The 20,087-nt window shown below is 42.7% G+C and overlaps 1 protein-coding gene across 3 annotated transcripts in view; it reads left to right on the top strand.

Annotated features, from left to right (window-relative positions):
* The window catches only part of map3k20 (mitogen-activated protein kinase kinase kinase 20), a 124,838-nt gene that overhangs the window by 84,095 nt on the left and 20,656 nt on the right, over window positions 1-20,087 (top strand). For all 3 annotated transcript variants that reach the window (XM_033023937.1, XM_033023939.1, XM_033023938.1), the window contains 5 exons: window positions 7,277-7,321; window positions 8,757-8,787; window positions 8,875-9,014; window positions 9,647-9,709; window positions 12,301-12,396. In XM_033023937.1, coding sequence (XP_032879828.1) covers window positions 7,277-7,321; window positions 8,757-8,787; window positions 8,875-9,014; window positions 9,647-9,709; window positions 12,301-12,396 — 375 coding nt within the window. The remainder of the gene's footprint in view (window positions 1-7,276; window positions 7,322-8,756; window positions 8,788-8,874; window positions 9,015-9,646; window positions 9,710-12,300; window positions 12,397-20,087) is intronic.

The following is a 20,087-nucleotide window of genomic DNA, read 5'->3' as shown; positions in this document are numbered from 1 at the left end:
CACCCACTTGACATCTCTTTCCCCTCGCCTCTTTCACCAGCTTCGGTCTGAAGAAGGGTCCAACCCGAAATGCAGCCTGTCCATTTCTCCAAGGATGCTCCCTGTCCACTGAGTTCCTCCAGCAATCTGCTTTTTGCTACACATTACCTGCCGTGTGTGGGTACTCTCAATAAAATGCAAATATTCTTAACATTTCAGGGTTATAATCGCAGTGTTACATAATAATTAATTTTTCACAGATGTTTCATTATTTAAATGTTTATCTGTGATGTTAAACATTTCTGGATTTTTTAATTAAATATTTTAAAGGTGTTTGGAATGTGTTAGCAAGTAATTTTGTAAAAAAGACGATGCATTTATTTATATATCTGGAGTTTAGATATTTTATGTAAGATAATAGATTGCATTTCTGCTAGGTGCACTGAAGTTATTTCACCAAACTTCAAACCACATGTTTGGCAGGGGAGTTGATTTCCCACTTGCTTAGGGGCATGTTGAGATGTTAATGTGTGGGAGGAATGTTTACATTGTGCATGTGGGTGGCGCAGACATATACAAGATCATGACTCACAATTACTGCCTTTTATGGAAAACAGTCAAACTATCCTTTGTTACAACTTGTACCATTCCTTATGAGTTCAGCAATTTCTCCATCAAAAAATTCTACACGTATGATATTAAAAAATTGCACATCATCGAAGTAAAAAGACCATAAAAATAATTATTATTTCCAAGATTTGATGCAGAAAGATTAGCCCATGTCAATTTCTCTTGTACCACCTCTGCTTTCCATTTCTTTAAGTGAATCACTCTAAATGCAGATACTACATAAATTATATTTAAAATATTCCACAGTTAGGAATCAACATAAGGAGGTAAGAAGGCAGGAACAGGCCAATCACCTCCTCAAGTTACAGCGTCGTTTAGTAAGATCGCAGCTGGTCCAACCCTGGTATCAACACCACCTCCCTGTTCTTTTCTCAGATTCATGACTCCCTTTTGTCCAAATAATAACTACGATTTTCTACCTTGAATATGTTCAGTGATCCTGCCTCCATTGCTTGCTGGGTAAAGAAATCGCTCTTTCCCTTTGTCCTACATGGCTGACTCCTTATTATGAAACTCTGCTCCATGGTTCTACATACATTCACTTGGAGAAATGTTCTACAATTCATTCTGTCATTTGCCACTGTTACGTGCCCTCAAAATTTTGTGTACATAAGATCATCTCTCATTCTGTTCAACTCAATGCGAGAAGATGGCTCGACTTTACAGTTAGATGTAAAAAATAATAGATTAGTACTAGTTTCGAGATTTCAATTTCCTTAATATTGACTGGGTATCCCATGGTGTAAAGGACTTAGATGGGAGGACATTTGATCAATGTATCAAAGAAAGCTTTCTTAATTATATAGAGGGTGTAATACAGGGACTCCTCTTCGGGAACGAGGTAGAGCAAGTGAATGAAGTACCATTGGGGGAGCACTTTGGGACCAGAAAGCATAATTCCATATGTTTTAAAGTAGCTATGCAGAACGATAGTACTGTCCCACAAATTAATGTACAAAATTGGAGCAAGGATGATTTGGGAGGCATTGGGCAGAAACTTGCAGAGATCGATTGGGTAAGTCAGTTTGCAAGTAAGGGGAGGGCTGGCAAGTGGGAGGCTTTCAAACGTGGGATGGCAAGAGTACAAGGGCAGCTTGTCCTTGTCAGGAAGGCTGGCAAGTTAAGGAAACCCTGGTTGAAAAGAAATGTTGAGCCTCTGGTCAGGAAAAAGGAGGCATACTTCAGATTTAGGCATTCAGGATCAAGCAAACCCCTCTGCTATATACATCTTCTATACACAGTTCCTGACTGATGAAGGCCAGCATGCCAAAGCCTTCTTCATCACCCTACATGTGACACAATTTTCAGGGAACTATGTACTCCTAGATAATTTTTCTCTTCAACGCTCCCTGTTCATTTGAAGGTTCTGACCTGGTTTGACTTTCCAAATTAACACCTCACATTTATCTGAATTAATAAGTATCTGAGTATAAGTTCTCACTTCTGAGGTCTGAGGTCCCCACCTGCTTTAAAAGGGCATCAATTGTACCGGTGCCCAAGAAGAGTAAGGTGACGTGCCTCAATGACTATCGACCAGTGGCACTAACGCCGGTGGTGATGAAGTGCTTTGAGAGGTTGATCATGGAGCAAATCAACTCCTACATCGACAAAAACCTGGACCCACTGCAGTTCGCATACCGCCACAACAGATCAACGGTGGATGCGATCTCGCTGGCCCTCCACTCCGCACTGGACCACTTGGACAACAAAAACTCATATGTCAGGCTGTTATTCATTGATTACAGCTCGGCATTTAACACAATCATCCCCTCCAAACTGGTTACCAAACTCGCAGAACTGGGTCTCTGCGCATCCCTCTGCAACTGGATCCTCGACTTCCTCGTCCACAGACCACAGTCTGTTCGTATTGGTGGAAATGTGTCAGCCTCAATAACAATCAGCACGGGAGCACCTCAAGGCTGCGTGCTCAGCCCCCTGCTGTACTCACTCTATACCCATGACTGCGTAGCGAACCACAGTGCGAACTCCATCATCAAGTTCGCTGATGACACCACTATTGTGGGGCGTATCACTGATGGGGATGAGTCAGAGTACAGAAGAGAGATCGAGCAACTGTCCCTATGGTGCCAGCGCAATAACCTGGCCCTGAACACCAGCAAAACCAAGGAACTGATTGTGGACTTTGGAAGGAGTAGGAGGGGGACCCACAGCCCCATTTATATCAACGGGTCGATGGTTGAAAGGGTCAAGAACTTCAAATTCCTGGGGGTGCACATCTCTGAAGATCTTTCCTGGTCCGAGAACACGAACGCAATTATCAAAAAAGCTCATCAGCGCCTCTACTTCCTGAGAAGATTACGGAGAGTCGGATTGTCAAGGAAGACTCTCTCTAACTTCTACAGGTGCACAGTCGAGAGCATACTGACCGGTTGCATCGTGGCTTGGTTCGGAAATTTGAGCGCCCTGGAGAGGAAAAGATTACAAAAAGTAGTAAACACTGCCCAGTCCATCATCGGCTCTGACCTTCCTTCCATCGAGGGGATTTATCGCAGTCGCTGCCTCAAAAAGGCTGGCAGTATCATCAAAGACCCACACCATCCTGGCCACACACTGATCTCCCTGCTACCTTCAGGTAGAAGGTACAGGAGCCTGAAGACTGCAACAACCAGGTTCAGGAATAGCTACTTCCCCTCAGCCATCAGGTTATTAAACCTGGCTCGGACAAAACTCTGATTATTAGCAACCACTTTCTGTTATTTGCACTACCAGTTTATTTATTCATGTGTGTATATATTTATATCATGGTATATGGACACATTTATCTGTTTTGTAGTAAATGCCTACTATTTTCTGTGTGCTTAAGCAAAGCAAGAATTTCATTGTCCTATACAGGGACACATGACAATAAACTCACTTGAACTTGAACTTGATAAGTAGTCTAGGAGTACATTTAAGAAGGCAATCAGGAGGGCTAAAAGAGGACATGAAATGAATCTGGAAGACAAAGTAACGGAAAAGAGATTCTCCTGGTACGTTAAGAGCAAACAGTAGCTAAGGAAAGACGAGGTCCCCTTAAAGATTTACATGGCATTATTGTGTAGTGCCACAGAGATGGGGGAGATATTAAATAAATGCTTCTCATTTGTTTTTACTGAAGATAAAACTAATGGAAGCAAAGGAATTCAGACATAGGAGTTGTGATGTCTTAGATCATATACAAATCAACAAAGCGGAGGTATTGCTGGTTTTAAAGCACATAAAAGTGGTTAAATCCCCAGGGCCTGACCAAGTGCATCCTCAGATCCCGTGGATAGCAAAAATTGGGAAGGCCCTTGCAAAGATATTTGCATTATCCTGAGCCGCAGGTGAAGTTTCGCAGGATAAGAAGGTGGCACATTTTGTGGCTCTTGTTTAAGAAGGATAGTGGGTACAAGTCATAGAAACATAGAAATTATGTGCAGGAGTAGGCCATTCGGCCCTTCGAGTCTGCACCGCCATTCAATATGATCATGGCTGATCATCCAACTCAGTATCCCGTACCTGCCTTCTCTCCATACCCTCTGATCCCCTTAGCCACAAGGGCCACATCTAACTACCTCTTAAATATAGCCAATGAACTGGCCTCAACTACCCTCTGTGGCAGAGAGTTCCAGAGATTCACCACTCTCTGTGTGAAAAGTCGGAACTATAAGCCGGTGAGCCTGACATTAGTGGTGGGAAAGTTGTTGGAGGGCATTCCGAGGGACAGGATTTGGATAGGCTCAGGCTAATTAAGGATAGTCGGCATGGCTTTGTGCTTCGGAAATAGTGCCTCAAATTTTGTAGAAATCATCTGAGGGCAGTCTAAACAAACTTTGAGCCTTTGACAGAGTCCCTCATGGTAGGTTAGTCTGGAAGGTTAGATTATATATTAAGTATTAAACATGTGAGAAGAGATAGATTTACGAGGAAGCCAAGGGCATCTTTAACACACAGCTTGTGGAGGGTATACGGAATGAGTTACTAGAGGTAGTTGAGTCGGGTACAAGAGCAACATTTAAAAGACATTTGGACATGTGCTTGGATAGGAAAGGTTTGGAACAATTTGGGCCAAATGCAGGCAAAAAAGGCTAGCTCGGAATGGAGTTGTCAAGTCTGGTTAATTATAGTACGTACCAAAAAGGAACAATTAAATTCTTAGTTGAAGTAGCATAACAGGTGTGTAAATACAGTATCTATAGATAACGTTATAAACAAAAAGTCCAATAAATTAAAAAATATATATATAAAACAAAAACCCGAAGTCCCTGGTGTAACCAAGACAGTTTGTGATTTAGCTGCTAAAATTATTTTATCCATAGCAGCTCAGAACTGTTAAATTTAATCCTATCCTGTTATGGTGCTTGTAAAATGTTGCCACAGTACTGTGTCTTTATTTTAATGGAAAGATGGACTCTATGACTGGCCTAAGTTGCAGTCACTTTTGCCCATAATGAGTTGGGAGGCCATTCTCCAAGTGAATTAGGACAAAATACTGTGAATGGTGGAAATCTTATATACCCGTATTTCCCGGCAATGAAGATGCTATTTTTCACCCTAAAATAAGGCCCGAAGGTTAGATTGGTAGCCAAGAAGAATAGACTTGGCTATCCCTCAGTGCAGCAACATCAAGAATTATGTTGCTGTACTAAGGGATAGCCAAGTCTATCCCTCATTGCTGGCAGCTGATTTAAAAGGGCAGCGCCGCTGGGGTGGGGGGGAGTTCCTTTCACAGCGTGTGGGGAGTCTGGCCCGTGTCAGCACAAACTAGCAAACCTGGCTGGGCCACCAGGGGTAAAGTTGCGGGGAGGGCAGGAGCGTTGAGAAGGAGGGGGTAGGGGATCATGCCAGCAACTCACTCAGTAGCTCGGGTGGCAGCGAGGGGCCACCGGGACTGGACAGGGGAACCAGCCGCCACCTCAGCGCCTTCTGCCGGCCCGTCCACCAGCTAGCCATGGTGTCCTTTGGCACAGGCGCAACCAGTAGAGGTGTTGGTTGGCTGGTAGCTACTGGGGGTGCATCTTCGATGCAGGTGCGTCTTCATTGCCGGGAAATACGGTAAATACAAACAATTCTGGAAATATTCTGAAGGTTAAAAAAAAAAACTGCCGAGAGAAAGTTAAACTTTAAAATTGATGAAATTTCAGTATTTTTTTCCTGCTAACAGACCACTGATTTATGAAATATTCAATCAGCTCACCAAAGCACTTTATTGATTAAAATCAATTCTGTATTTTCTGGTAATTCTGATTAAACATTGTAAAAAGTTCTGTACAGTCAAAATTAATACACTAAACTTCAAATAAAATAACTGCTGAAACTTTTTCAGACCATTTTCTAAATAAACAGGTTTTCAGTAGTTTTCATACAGCCATTTAAAAAATCATAATTGATACTAGCGTGTAATTCTTCTGACATGGGACAACATGTTGCTCCAAAAATGTATTTTTCATATTTGGCTGTAGTGCTATGAGTATTAGCAGTAGGTATTTGGAATTATCGCATTTCCTTAAATGTAAAGTTATTTAATATATTTGTTTAATCTAAACAAGAGAAATTCAGCAAGATATGTGAATGTCACAGTGCTGGAGCACGATAAATTCCAAATGGAAAACATAGGATTAAAATATATAAGTGTATGAGGAATATATCACTGAATAACATGTAATGATTGTAATCTGATGAACTAGTAATAAAGAGTGCTCGTGGCTTCATCTAAATTAGGATGTATTTTTTTAATGCTGGTGTTACTGCAAAGCATACATCACACTGGTCCGGATGAATTGTTGGAGTTGTCAAGCCAAGCAATGTCTGTAAAAAAAATGTTAACAAAAATAGAATTTATCACTCAAATGTTAAACAGAAATCTAAATGAGTGTCTGTCTTTTAAATGTAATCAGGCAACTATAGAGGTAAGTGTGCTGTCAATTGAAAATCCAGTAGGTATTTTCTATTTCTATTCATAAGGATTGTGTAACCTTGCTGTTTAGAAAATGGTTTAAAAATTTACTATCTGAGGTGGCCTGGCCCTCTTTAAAATGTAGCATTCGATTCATGTATGGGATTCAAGTTCCAGACATTCTGAACCAGCGAGGTAATGTGCAAAATTACCAAGAGCTCAGTCTAACTCCACTATTCTCTCTCTGCATCAGACCATTCCATTCCACATTAAAGGAATCCTGTTGACTTCTCGTGTTCTACAATCCATTTCTCTTACTGATAGAAAAATAATGTTGAAAGCTGTCCTGAGGAATTTCAAATCTAAACAGTGCATCTAATTTTAAAGAGGAAGGCGTGAAACTAGGGAAGCTGAAAATGGAGAAAAGGATGACACGAAGCCGCAGTGCTATTCATTAGAATGCTTCACAAAATAGGCATCAACTGTGTTGCTGAAGTAAATATCTGTGGTGTGAAATTCTATCTCCATGGCTAAATTTAAATTGCAAACAGCTGTAGTGGTTTTATTCAGTGTATGTAAAACAAACTGAAACTGGCTCCCAATTGCAATGCAGTAAGCTGACTAATACTCTTAACAAGGTAACCACACCATGAAATATACAACTAAGCATTAGTTTGTTCGAGATGTCAGAACAAATCATTTTTGTATGCCTACATAGAAGATCTTACATGTAGATCTTTTTTAAGCCATCACGATTGTGTAGTAATGTTTATACTCTCTTTTACGCAGTTGCTGCCATCCTTAGATATATACTCTTGGACTGAGGAGGATGTGGTAAGCATATAAATCTCCTTTAAATTAAAGAACTGAATAATACCATAGAGCTGGTAAAATCAAATCATAAAAGATGGTAGGGTTAATATTGAATTGTTCTGCAGTTATCACTTGTGAGGTAAATTTTTATAGAAACAAGGAACTGCAGATGCTGAATTACATAAAAAGACGCAAAGTGCTGGAGTAACACAGTGGGTCAAGCCGCATCTATGGAGAACAGGAATTGGTGACGTTTCAGGTTGGTGCTTCTTCAGACCAATTGGAGGGGTGAGGAAAGAAAGCTGGGAGAGAAGAGGGGCAGGACAAAGCGTAACAGGGATGTGGGGGAGAAGTTGTTAGAGGTTGCCTAAAATCTGAGAATTCAGTGTTCATACCATTGGGTTGTCAGCTACCCAAGGGGAATGTGAGATTCTGTAACTCCAGTTTGCATGTGGCCTCACTATGGCCATGGAGGAGGCTCAGGACAGCAAGGTCAGTAAGGGAATGGGAGTTAAAATAATTAGCAACCGGAAGATCCAATAGGCCTTGTTGGACCGAACGTAAGTGTTTAGCGAAGCAGTCACCGAGTCTACGTTTGGTCTTGCGATGTACAGGAGATTAGGTTAAAGGAGGTGCACATGAACACCTCTCTCTTCTGGAAGGACCGTGGGGTGCATGGAAGAAGACGAGGGAGGAGGTATATGAACAGGTGTTACATCTCCTGCAGTTGCACGGGAAAGTACCTGGGGAGGAGGTGGTTTGGTTGGGAAGGAATGAGTGAACCAAGGAGTTGCAGAGTGAGTGGTCTCTGTGGAAGACAAAAATGGATGGAGATGGGAATATGTAACTGGTAGAATCACGATAGAGATGCCGGAAATGTCTGAGGATGATGTTTGGATGTGGAGGCTGGTGAGGAGCAGAGGAACTCTATCCTTGTCCCGTCTAGGGGGAGGGGAAGTGAGAGCAGAACTACGGGACATAGAGCAGATTTGGGTGAGGGATCCATCAGTCAGCAGGGGGGAAACGGCATTTACTAAGGTACAAGGACATCTCAGATGTCTTAGAATGGAAAGTCACAGCTTGGGAGCAGATGCGGCAGAGACAGTGGAATTGAGAGTAGGGGATAGTCTCTTTGCAAGAGGCAGGGTAGGAGGAGGTGTAGTCCAAGTAACTGGGGGAGTCGGCAGGTTTGTAGTAGACATCAGTTGAAAGTCTGTCCCCTGGAAAATCCAAGCTTATTTGAATATGGCTGCACTAAATTATAGCAGCTTATGTCGTATGTTTCTAAATTTAATAATAAATATTTTGCTAATGTAAGCCTTTCCATTGTCATTAGCAATTTAAAACAAAAAGTAATGTATTATTTCTGATCACAATACTTTGGACATAATGGACATTAGAGATAATTCTTTACTCAACATTGTATTTTAATCCTTTGCTTATTTCTCTTTTCCAGTACTTTTGGATCAAACAATTATTAGATAAAGGTAATAGAGATTGATGACAGTTCTGTGAATTACTGGAGTTTCTGTACATTGCAAATATGATGATTTTCTGTAACTTTATGATTATAGGTGACAGAGATTGTGACATGAAAGGCTACGCTGAACTGTTCAAAAATCACCACATCACGGGCCAAAGGTTACTCTTGCTGACAGAACAGGACATGAAAGACATAGGAATACAATCCAAAGGACATATCATTCATTTAAAGGTATGAAGAAAGAAGCTAAAATGAAAGGTGGCTTAGAAACGAACTGCTAGCATTTTAATTTACATTAGTGGAATGTTGCATGCAGCAATGTTCCTATTTTCACATCTTGTGCCACTTAATTCCTGAGGGTATTTCCAAGTTTTATTTTGTATACCATTTACTATTTAAGATATTTGTGATCAGTTTATTTTATGCTTGCATATTTAATGTGATTTCAAGATTCCTACAAATAGTGAAACGTTTTGCTTTTGCCTCTTTGTTCTTAACAGGAAAGAAATAAACTCTGAGAATGTTTTAGGACAAAATCAATACCAATTTGGAACACAAAAGTAATATGTTCATATCAAGGTGAATAATGGATAGATATTTTGCTGCAGATGTATATGGTTAACTGAAAGATTGGCAGAAAAGACTTGAAAGGCTAAATGGCCTACTACTGTTCCTATGTATCAAAGGAAAAAACTAAAACGAAGACAATAGTTGTTAAAAAATCTAATGACGGTTAAGCAGCTCCAATAGACAATCTACAATATTTTCCAGAAATTGACAAATGTTGACAGTATGTATATGGAAGTTAGTGAAAAGATGAAAATAATTACCTGCTGTTAACAAACCCATCTGTTCTCTTTCAGACTGAAATTGAAAAACTGACCCTTGACTACTTGAACCTCTTTCACTTTCCTCCCTTAATTAAGGTTAGTAAAGAAAAGTTATATATATATATCTCTCTCTCTTTTCAACCACACCACATATAATGTAATTTATGAACTCTGCTAATTTTTGGTTTCGAGCATTGGTGTTTTTGATGAAATCAGCATAATTTGTGATTCTTTTTGTATTTATTTGCTCAGAAAGTAAAACAGGCTAGTGATTTTAAATATTAATAAGCAGATGCAGAAGATTTGTACACAACATAGATCTATTAAGCTCCTGCTGATAAGCTATAAATGTATTTGGAATTATTGGATCTAAACTGTGAAGAATTTTATATTTTGTGAACTCATGGCGATTGTTTGATCTTGTAAGTCAGAGAATGCACAGCTCTTGTCAACAGTTTACGATTTGTAAAGATCCACAATGAACCTGAGTACTAAATCAGCAACCAGTGAAATAAGACGATAATTCTATTCTGTTGGACAAAATTATAGGCTGCTACAGCCAGTCCTTTTTACTGTGGTTCATTTATTCCCCAGTACTCATTGCCTCCGACTCAGCTGTGGTTTATGACATATCTTCCATTACTCCACTGATCAGATAATAATTGCATTTAATCCAATAGCATCCTATAAAAATAGTTATATTTTTGATCTGCTTTTTTCCTTCTTGGGCATCTGGGCCGTTAAATAATTCTGGCTGTAGGCAGGTGCTCTTTGCTGCTTCCGCTCTTTACACTGGGTGCTTGCCTTCAGATGGATTAACAGTAGATTTACCACACTTAGCCTGAGACTCTCCAGATTAAAATCATTGAACATAGTCTGAATGCAATGGTAGTGCATTGTTCAAAATTCTGCTGCAGTTTCTCATCAGGCGGGATGTTGTCAGACATATTTGCCACTGGAGAATCTATTAACAGCAAACAAGATTATTTACATTAACATTTTAGGGCACACCATTGAGAAATGTTAATTCTCAGGATCTGTTATTCCAGGAATTGTTTATGGTCTTTAAGTACAAGGATTAATCCATACCTATTTCAATGATATTAGCAGGTAAACTATGCTGTTTGTATTTTTTCAGGCTGTGAATGGATTCAGTGATTTCCTGCTAATTCATGAAAGTGCCTCAAGAATAGCAGAACATGCCTAAGGGCCTGTCCCACGAGCATGCGACTCCATGTGGCAAGCGCGATCTAAAGGGCCAGTCCCACCAGCATGCGCCTGCATGTGGCAAGAGCGACCTAACGTGGTCGCTTGTGCCGTACGGCCTCGCGGGGCTGGTCCCACTTCGATCGCCGGAGCTGTATGGAGTTGTGCGGAGCTTGTCCCGACATCGCGCGGGGCTCCGAAAAACTGACCGTGTTTACAAATTCCGCCTGCCTGCCCGCAACCGCCTCGACGGGCATACACAGCTGCCTCGACGCTGTGTCACTCACTCAACCTCCGCGCGGCTCCCGCTTCTGGTTTGGTCGCGCATGCTGGTGGGACAGGCCCTTTAGGTCGCGCTTGCCGCATGCAGGTCGCATGCTCGTGGGACAGGCCCTTTAGTATCTGTGATGCACTGATGTTGGACAGTACTTGCAGCATGCTGCAAATTCTGACCCCTGAACAGGAGGGTTCAATGACTCCATTCAGTTCAGTCGTGAAGAAATCTCACTGAGGGGGAAAGACAAGTTTCAGCTAATTTATCCTGTTCTGGATTAGTTGAGTTAACATATACGTAATATTGATTTAAAAGCTATCAGCTTTGTATTTTTGGTGCTTAAATGATGTTTAATGGTGTTTAACATTTTATATGTTTTAATTGGTGTATTTTAGTTAAGACTGCCCATGAACATCAGAGATAATCAAAATATTTTGATAATATGGAATCTGGGTGGAAATGTCCAACACTAGAGGGCATTGCAATGAAGTGAGATGGAGCAAGTTGAATGGAGATGCGCAGGGCAAGTTTTTTACATAAAGAATCGTGGGGGCCTGGAACGCGTTGCCAGGGGTAATGGTGGAGGCAGATAAGATAGTGGTTAAGAGGCATCTAGATAGGCACATGATAGGCAGAGAATAGAGGTCTATGGATCATGTACAGGCAGATTAAATCAGATTAGCCTGGCATCATGTTCAGCATAAACATTGAGCCGAAGAGCCCATACCTGTGTTGTACTGTTCTATGTTCTAACCGCGCACATTACTCCAATTGTGGTCTCGTCAAGGACGTGTACAGCTGCATTATGATGTGCCAATGTTTGTACTACCTACCCTTCCCAATGAAGACAAGCATGCCAAACGCCTTCTTCAACACCCTGTCCACTTGGCTTGCCACTTTTAAGGAACCATGTACCTATACGCCCAGATCACTCTATTATGCAACATTCTCCAGGGCTCTATCATTTACTGTGTAAATCCTGCCCCGGTTTGGCATAACACAGAATTGTTATTGTTAAAACACCTCATAAATGGCAGGGTTAAATTCCATTTGCCATTCCTTGCCTCATCTTCCCAACTGTCCCAGACCTTGAAGTAAACATAGATAACCTTCTTTACTAATAACTATATCACTTATTTTTGTGTTATCTGCAAATGTACTTACAATATAAAAGCCAAATAGAAATCACTGAATGTTTTCTTTGAAGGGAGATGATTCCAAAGAAGAAGAGGAATTTGGAGAAAAGATACTGAATCTTGATCTGATTTTTGGTTATCATTTAAAGCCAGGGAAAGAATGTCAGGTAAATGGCCTCTGAATGCCTTTCCTTATCTGGGTGTTTTGGTATGTATAGTAGGACTGCACAATGCTGCTAGAAACATCTGCTAGAATTCCAATTTTACAAAATTTCCAGAGTGGGTTTAATCCCAACAAAAGGTTGGCAGTTGCTGGGATCACCAATACACTGAAGCCCACCAACATTTTATTCAGTGGCACTATTCCAGTTGAGAGATCTGTGCTGTTTTGCTGTGGGATATCCGACAGCAATGTAATAAGATGGCAAGGCTAATTCTCCACTCTCAGTTGAAAGGTGTGGTTATTTATGGTAATTTTGCACTATCAGCCTTTAAGAAAGAGTGAAAAATCTAGCAACCTCTAGAACAGTGATTCTTAACCTGGGGGTCGGGACCCCCATGGGGGGGGGGGGGTCACTTGGGGCTTTACCGGGGGACATGAAGGGGTCATAAATAACATTAATTTGTTGAGCCCATTTTTAGGAACCTAACAAAGGTACATACCACATACAGTATTTTGTTCCCGTATGCGCATACGTATGCCAAAAAGGTTAAGAACCACTGCTCTAGAAACTAATGAAATCTACACTCAAACATTGTCCCAATCGCAACCACGCCACATATGGCCCCTCTGATGTGCAGCTTGCAGCTCTTCAAGACCTTGAATTTCTGTATTAGAATATTAAATTATATTATGCTAGACTATACTAGAGTAATTATATTACACTTCTTACTATCTATCTATATACTTTAAAAACTGTGTGTGGGTGTGTGTGTGTCATTTTGCATGTGAAACGTATCTCCTCGAAAACCAGATGCCGAAACGGGAATATTTTTACATATTTCAGTCGAGATTTTCCTCGTGAATTTAGAAATCCACTCCTCTGTACATTTGGTACATTATTTTCCTGACTTTTTAATTAAAATTGTTGACCAATCTGATCTTTTTTTTTAATCTGACCGCTGCCCAGCTGCTGACGTTACAATAACATTAGTGTGTGTGTGGAGGTGGTTAGTGTGTGTGACGCCGCATGGCGCCCCGCCCCCCCTCCCCCCCCCCTGCAAACGCGCGTTGGGGGAACAGACCCAATGGGTCTGCACTTGGTCTAGTACATAACAAAAACTCTGATCTTGTGCTTTTCCGGTTTGTGTGTTTTTTCTATATGCGCCAAAAGGGTACACGATAGTGCTACCATTCTTCACCACCTTACTCACCATGTTCTTGTGCTCAAGTGCACCAAGTTTTTTTCCGATCCGTGGTATACTGTAAAAATTATTAATGTTTAAAAATCTTAAAAAACGCACATGCGCAGATTGCTCTCCTCTCCTGTCAGTGCCACGCAGATTGGTCTCCTCTCCTGTCAGTCACCCGGGACGGCTTCACCCAGGCCGGGATCACAATGTCCCTTCCGGCGCACCATCACCGCACTGATTGGCACTGAGAATAAATCTGAAGGAGCGGAGGAGCTGAGTTTGTGCCTCACCGCCAGGTGGAGTGCAGAGCAGCTGGAGTGTGGAGCGGCGCATAGCCTAGCCGACTGCTGCAACCTCGAGATCCTGGGGTGGTGAGGAGGGACAGTGGGGGGATTGAGGGGGCCGGACGCTGGTGAGGCCGAGGGACAGTGGGGGAGGAGGGGGAATAGAGGGATAGGAGGGGGGGAGTGGGGGAGGTAGGGAGGGGGGAATAGAGGAGAGCAGTGGGGGAGGTGAGGAGGGATAGTGGGGGGGAGGTGGGGGATGGAGGGATAGGAGGGGGTAGGGAGAGGAGAGAAGTTATGAAGGGAGGGAGGAAGTGACTGAGGGTAGGGAAAAGGAGAGGGAAGGAGAAGTGAGGGAGTTATTGGGGGTGGGGAGGAGGAGAGGGGAAATATGAGGGAGGGTGAAGAAGGGGGGGGGGGTGCTGGAGAAAGAGAAATGAGACACGCCTGCACTGTTGGGGCCTTTCGAGAATTTTCGTCATCTTTTTTTACCCCATCACAACGGCTCCATAGATAAGTTTACGTCTATTTTAATTTTTGCCCCGCCCCCCTCCAACAGCCCCCACTTCAAGCCTCCCCCCGACTCCAGGATGCTCGCCCCCCCCCCCCCCCCCCCCCCCCCACCAGCTGCAGCACGCTCGCCCCCCCCCCCCCCCCCCCCCGACAGCCCCCGTAGGAAGTGCTGGGGGATGAGGGGAAATGAGGTAATAAGTTAGCTAAATTTAGTTTTTATTGCATTTGAAAAAGTATTTCATGAACATTTGTCAGTTCTGCAGAATGCTGGAGGGCTGTCTAAATGGGGAAATGGTTTGAAGTTGTAACTTTTGTGATTTAGTGGCGAAAAGAGCGCATTCAACAGCTCAGTGGAGATTCCGTGGTCAGTAATTGTGGAGCTTGCTGGGTGTGGTGTGGTGGAGGAAGTATTCAGTGCTTCAGATGGGTAGAATTTTTGTTGTTTTAATTCACATTTATGCATTCACTATGATTAAGACGAGCTGTAACTACAAAATGTAGTGCTCTAACTTTACCATAGATCAACATTTCTATATATAAAACAAAACTGGAAATTTTTGAACACAAGAAAATAAGAGCAGAGTAAGCCACCAGGCCCCTCAAGCGTACCCTGCCATTTAATATGATCATGGCTGATCTGTGCAGGCCTCACTTCTTCTGTTCCACCTCCCCATAACCCTCTGATCTTTCTAATATCTATCTGTCTCCACCTTAAAAATATCTAATGATCTGACCACCAGACAATTCCAGAGATTCACTACCCTCGGAGAGAAGAAATTTATTTGCGCCTCAGTTTAAGTGACAAGCCCTTTATTTTGTATATTTGTTCCCTTGTTTGTGACTCTCCCACTCGTGAAAAACTTCCAGCCATGTTTGAATAAGGTCACTACTCATTATTTTAAACTCCAAGAATGTATAGACTGAAACTGCTTCTCTTGATGGGACAATTCTCTATATCTCAGGAATTAACATAGTAACTCTACTTTGGACTGCCTCCAATGCTGCAATATCCTTTTTAGGTAAGGGAACCAAACCTGTGCTCAGTATTCCAAGTGTGGCCTCACCAACATCGGTAACAAAACCTTCCGATTCTTAAACTCCAACCCTTCACAATAAAGGCCAAAGATTGCTTGCCATCTTAATTACACGTTGGATTTGCCTGCAAACATTTTGTGATTCATGCACTGGAACACCTAGATCTCTCTGGACTTCATTAATTGACTGTTTCTCTTCCTTTAAATTGTATTCACCTTTTAATAATCCATCACCACATTTCCTCACATTAAACTCGAAGGTGTTCAGGAGAATCTTCTACAGCAATATGCAGATGGGCCCACGCATAAAAGCGCTACACTTGATCTAGTCTTGAGAAATTGGGAAGAGCAAGTGAATGAAGCGTTCGAGGAGGAACCTTTTGCGACCAGTGATCAATGTTTGATTAGGTTTAAGATAGTTATGGATAGGGGCAAAGAGGGCCCACGTATTAAAATGCCAACTTTGTGGGTATGAGAGAAAGTCGCTCAAGTCTATTGCGGCAGTTTGTTTCAGGGGAAAGGAACATCAGCCAAGTGGGATGTTTTTAAAAGTGTGCCGACAAAAGCTCAGGAAATACACGTCCGTATTAGGCAAATGTAAGGAAGCTTGGCTGACGAGAGAAATTGAGGTCAAGAATAAGAAAGATGCAAGGTATAAGCAGCTGGGAACAAGTGTATCCCTGGAGGAGTTTTAGAACTAAGGAGCAAAGTAAAAAAGGAAATTAGAAGGCCAAAAAGGGGCCAGGAGATAGCTCTGGCAGATAACATTCATGGCATTGCCAAAAGATTTTATAAATACACTAGCCCCATTGGGTCTGCTCCCCCAACGCACCCGTCCCCTACCCATAGCCCCCACAGGAGGCATGGGGGGCAGAGAGGGAGCGGGAGGGGGGCAGAGAGGGAGCGGGGGGGCAGAGAGGGAGGGGGTAGAGTTTGAGGGGTGGGGGGGGGGGGGAGTCGTCACAGGGGAGGACTGGTTCCCGAATGCAATACTCCCTCGCTCCAGGCAGAGCCCGAGTACCGGGGGGCGTGGACGGGGGGGGGGGGGGGGGGGGGGGATGACGTCACTTGCTGCGCAAGGAAGAAGGCAGCCAGTTTATTTTCAAAGTTCAATGAGAGAGGGGGGGAGAGAGACTGAGAGAGGGGAGAGGAGGGGGGGGCAAGAGAAAAAAAGGGAGGGGGGGAAAGGCCGGGGGAGAGGAGGAGGAGGGGGAGAGGGATCCGACCGGAGACGGTTCCGACCTGAGACGGACGCGACCAGAGACGGACCCGAGAGCTCTAGTCGGGGCCCGACTTGCTTGTTCTTCAAAGCCCGGGGAGGAGAGAGAGGCCAGGAGGAGAGAGAGCCCGGGGTGGGGAAGAGAGCCCGGGGAGAGAGTGAGCCCAGGGTGGAGAGAACCGGGGGGGGAGAGAGCCCGGGGGGGAGAGAGCCCGGGGGGGAGAGAGCCCGGGGGGGAGAGAGCCCGGGGGCGAGAGGGAGGAGGCGACCGGGGAGCCGAGAGAAAGCCCCGAGAAAAAAAAATGCCCAAGCGTCTTTTGAATAACGGGGAGAGGGGGGGAGGAGACGTCACTCGCAGCGTGAGTAAGACACTCGCAGCGTGAGTAAGACACTCGCAGCGTGAGTAAGACACTCGCAGCGTGAGTAAAACGGCAGCAAGCAGATCCATTGTGATGTCATCAGCGAAGGAGTGGGTTTATTTTCAAAGTTATTCATGCATTCGTCTAGTGTGTCTGGAGCCATATATTGACAGTCTTGGGTATGTGATTTCAGATAGTCTCGTATTTGAAGATATCTAAAGTATTGGCTACCTTTCAGATGATATTTCGACTAATTTTTGAAATGAGAGGAGAGTCCCCATCTCATAAAGACCTCCCAGTTTTATAAAATTCCCAAGCTTTCCCATTGAATATAACGGCTTGTCTAATGTAGACGGCTTAAACGAGGGATTGTTGGTGATTAGTGGGAGAAGAGATACATTTCTCAATTTAAGGGTTGATTTCACTTGTTTCCAGATTCGTAAGGTGCTATGGATTATCGGATTTTTCTCATATAATGATTTCTTCAGATTTATTGGAGAGAGAAGGATCGCGCCTATATTAAAAGGCAAACAACCTTCTCTCTCCATTATTAACCATTATCGCACCTTTATAATACCTTCTTAAATATACAAACCCCATCGTCGGAAATAATTAGGCGAGCTTGGGAAGATGAATTGGGCCTAACAATTTAAAAAGATAGATGGGAGGAAAGCCTTCTATATATACACAACTGTTCTCTTATCGTTAGGCACTCGTTAATACAATTTAAAATACTGCATAGACTTTATTATTCAAAGTCTAAACTGAAGAAGATCTTCCCAAATGTTTCCCCTATTTGTGATAAATGTCTCCTTCAGGAAGCAACCATAACCCACTCTTTTGCCTCCTGTATAAAGTTACATAATTTCTGGAGGGGAATTTTGGAAAAAAAATTCTAAAATACTTAAAATAAAATTGGCCCCCGACACAGAATTGATGACTCTAGGTACTCTAGTCAGAAGCCTGTCTGAGCTAACATTAGTTCAAAGACGTTTCCTTAACTATGGCCTGATAACGGCGAAAAAACTAATACTTAAATTTTGGAAACACACATCAGTCCCTACTGTGAAGATGTGGATCACAAACATGTCCGAGACACTACATTTGGAAAATATTAGGCTTGTCTTTGCAGAAAAACCAGATCAATTTTTCAAAACATGGACACCCTTTACCGAATTCTTACAAGGATAGTATGGCGCAACACAAATTTGGATTTAAATCTGATTCTGGGTTGGGTGAGGTGGGCGGGGGACACACGAGGGGCAGGTATATCTCCACTTTTTTCTTTTTTCTTTTTCCTTTTCCTTTTTTAAAAAAAAACTTTTCTTCTCTCTTATATCTTTATTCACTCTTTGGCCACACTACTTTGGTAGTTTAGGGGTCTTATCTTTTCACTTTTCACTTTTTCCCCTCTCTTGTTCTTTCTCTCTTTTTTTCCCCTCATTTTCAGGTTAAAAAGTTAAAATTGAAGCTGTACAATAATTGTATAATTTTACATGCCGAATGTTTTATTCTTGTACAATTGCTTCTAATAAAAAATAATAGAAAAAAAGAAAAGAAATAAAAATTTTCAAAGTTATTTCAGATTTGTGAACATTTTCATAAATAACTCGAGAAATACTTTTTAACTCGAGAAATAACTCGAGAAATAAAGCATGAATCTTTCAGATGACGATTTTGGACTCAACGGGATAAAACTCTACAGGGATATGCGTTGTTTTTTCGAGCAGATGTGATTATATACACACGCACGTGCACACACACACAAACTTCCAGCTATTCCTGCTGGTCGCCGCAGAATCAGCCCGCAGGCTGCACACTCTCCATGAGCTGCTGACTCTCTGCGAGCTGCTAAACACACTGCGCCCCTTCAGCTTTTTATTCTCCTCGCCGCGTTATTGACAGCCGATTCCGGAAGGGGCAGTTTTTACGATTTTTAAACCTTCAGAACTTTTGTACTATTTCACCCATGGGACCAAAACTTATTTGACTTGCAGCAGAGGAGAATGGTGAGTAAGGTGGCGAGAAAACGTAGCGCTATGAGGGGTCACTTTTGCGCAAACATAAATACAACGCAGACCGGAAATGGTCAAGATGAGAGTTTTAGTAATAGTATAGATAAGATATATATATGGATATGTTAAGGGGGAAAAGGGTAACTAGAGAGAGAGTGGTACCCCTCAGGAATCAAAGCAGTCAACTCTGTGGAGCCACAGGAGATGGGTAAGATTCTCACAGAGGAATTTGGGGCAGTCAATGGAAGTGTCTTGAGAGCAGTCAGTGTTACGGTCGAAGAGGTGCTGAAGGTACTATCGTGTATGAAGAATAAATGAATTAATAAGTTTATTGGCCAAGTATGTACACATACAAGGAATTTGCCTTGGTGCCTGCTCGCAAGTAACACATGACATACACTAGACAATTAAGAATAGAACAGAAAACATTAAAACATTAAGAATAAGTCATTATAGTTTAAACATGTGAATGAAATAAAATACCAGAGCAAAATGAGGCTACAGACATTTGGTTATTGAGTGGAGCTACTGCTCGTGGGGAAAAAGCTGTTTTTATATTTGGCCATGGCAGCTTTGACAGTCCGGAGTCGCCTTCCAGAGGGAAGTACTTCAAAGAGTTTGTGGCCAGGGTCAGAGATGATCTTACCCGCTCGCTTCCTGACCCTTGCAGTGTACAGTTCATCATTGGGGGGAAGGTTGCAGCCAACAACCTTCTCAGCTGATCGAACGATTCGCTGTAGCCTCCGGATGTCGTGCTTGGTGGCTGAGCCAAACCAGACCATGATGGAGAAGGTGAGGACAGACTACGATGGCAGTTTAGAATTGGACCATCATTGCCTGTGGCAGATTGTGCTTCCTCAGCTGCCGCATGAAGTACATCCTCTGTTGGGCCTTTTTGACTGTGGAGTCGATGGTGCCCCCCCCTCCCCCCATTTGGAGATGATGGTAGACAAATCTCCAGGGCCTGATCAGATATCCTTCCACCAGATATATCCCAGGACATTGTGGGAAACCAGAGAGGAAATTGCGGGAGCCCAGGTTGAAATTTACGAATCGCCTTTAAATACAGGAGAGGTGCCGG

This window comes from Amblyraja radiata, chromosome 7 (assembly GCF_010909765.2).
Source record: "Amblyraja radiata isolate CabotCenter1 chromosome 7, sAmbRad1.1.pri, whole genome shotgun sequence".
Taxonomy (NCBI): Eukaryota; Metazoa; Chordata; class Chondrichthyes; order Rajiformes; family Rajidae; genus Amblyraja; species Amblyraja radiata.
This window is presented reverse-complemented; position numbering and strand designations above follow the sequence as displayed.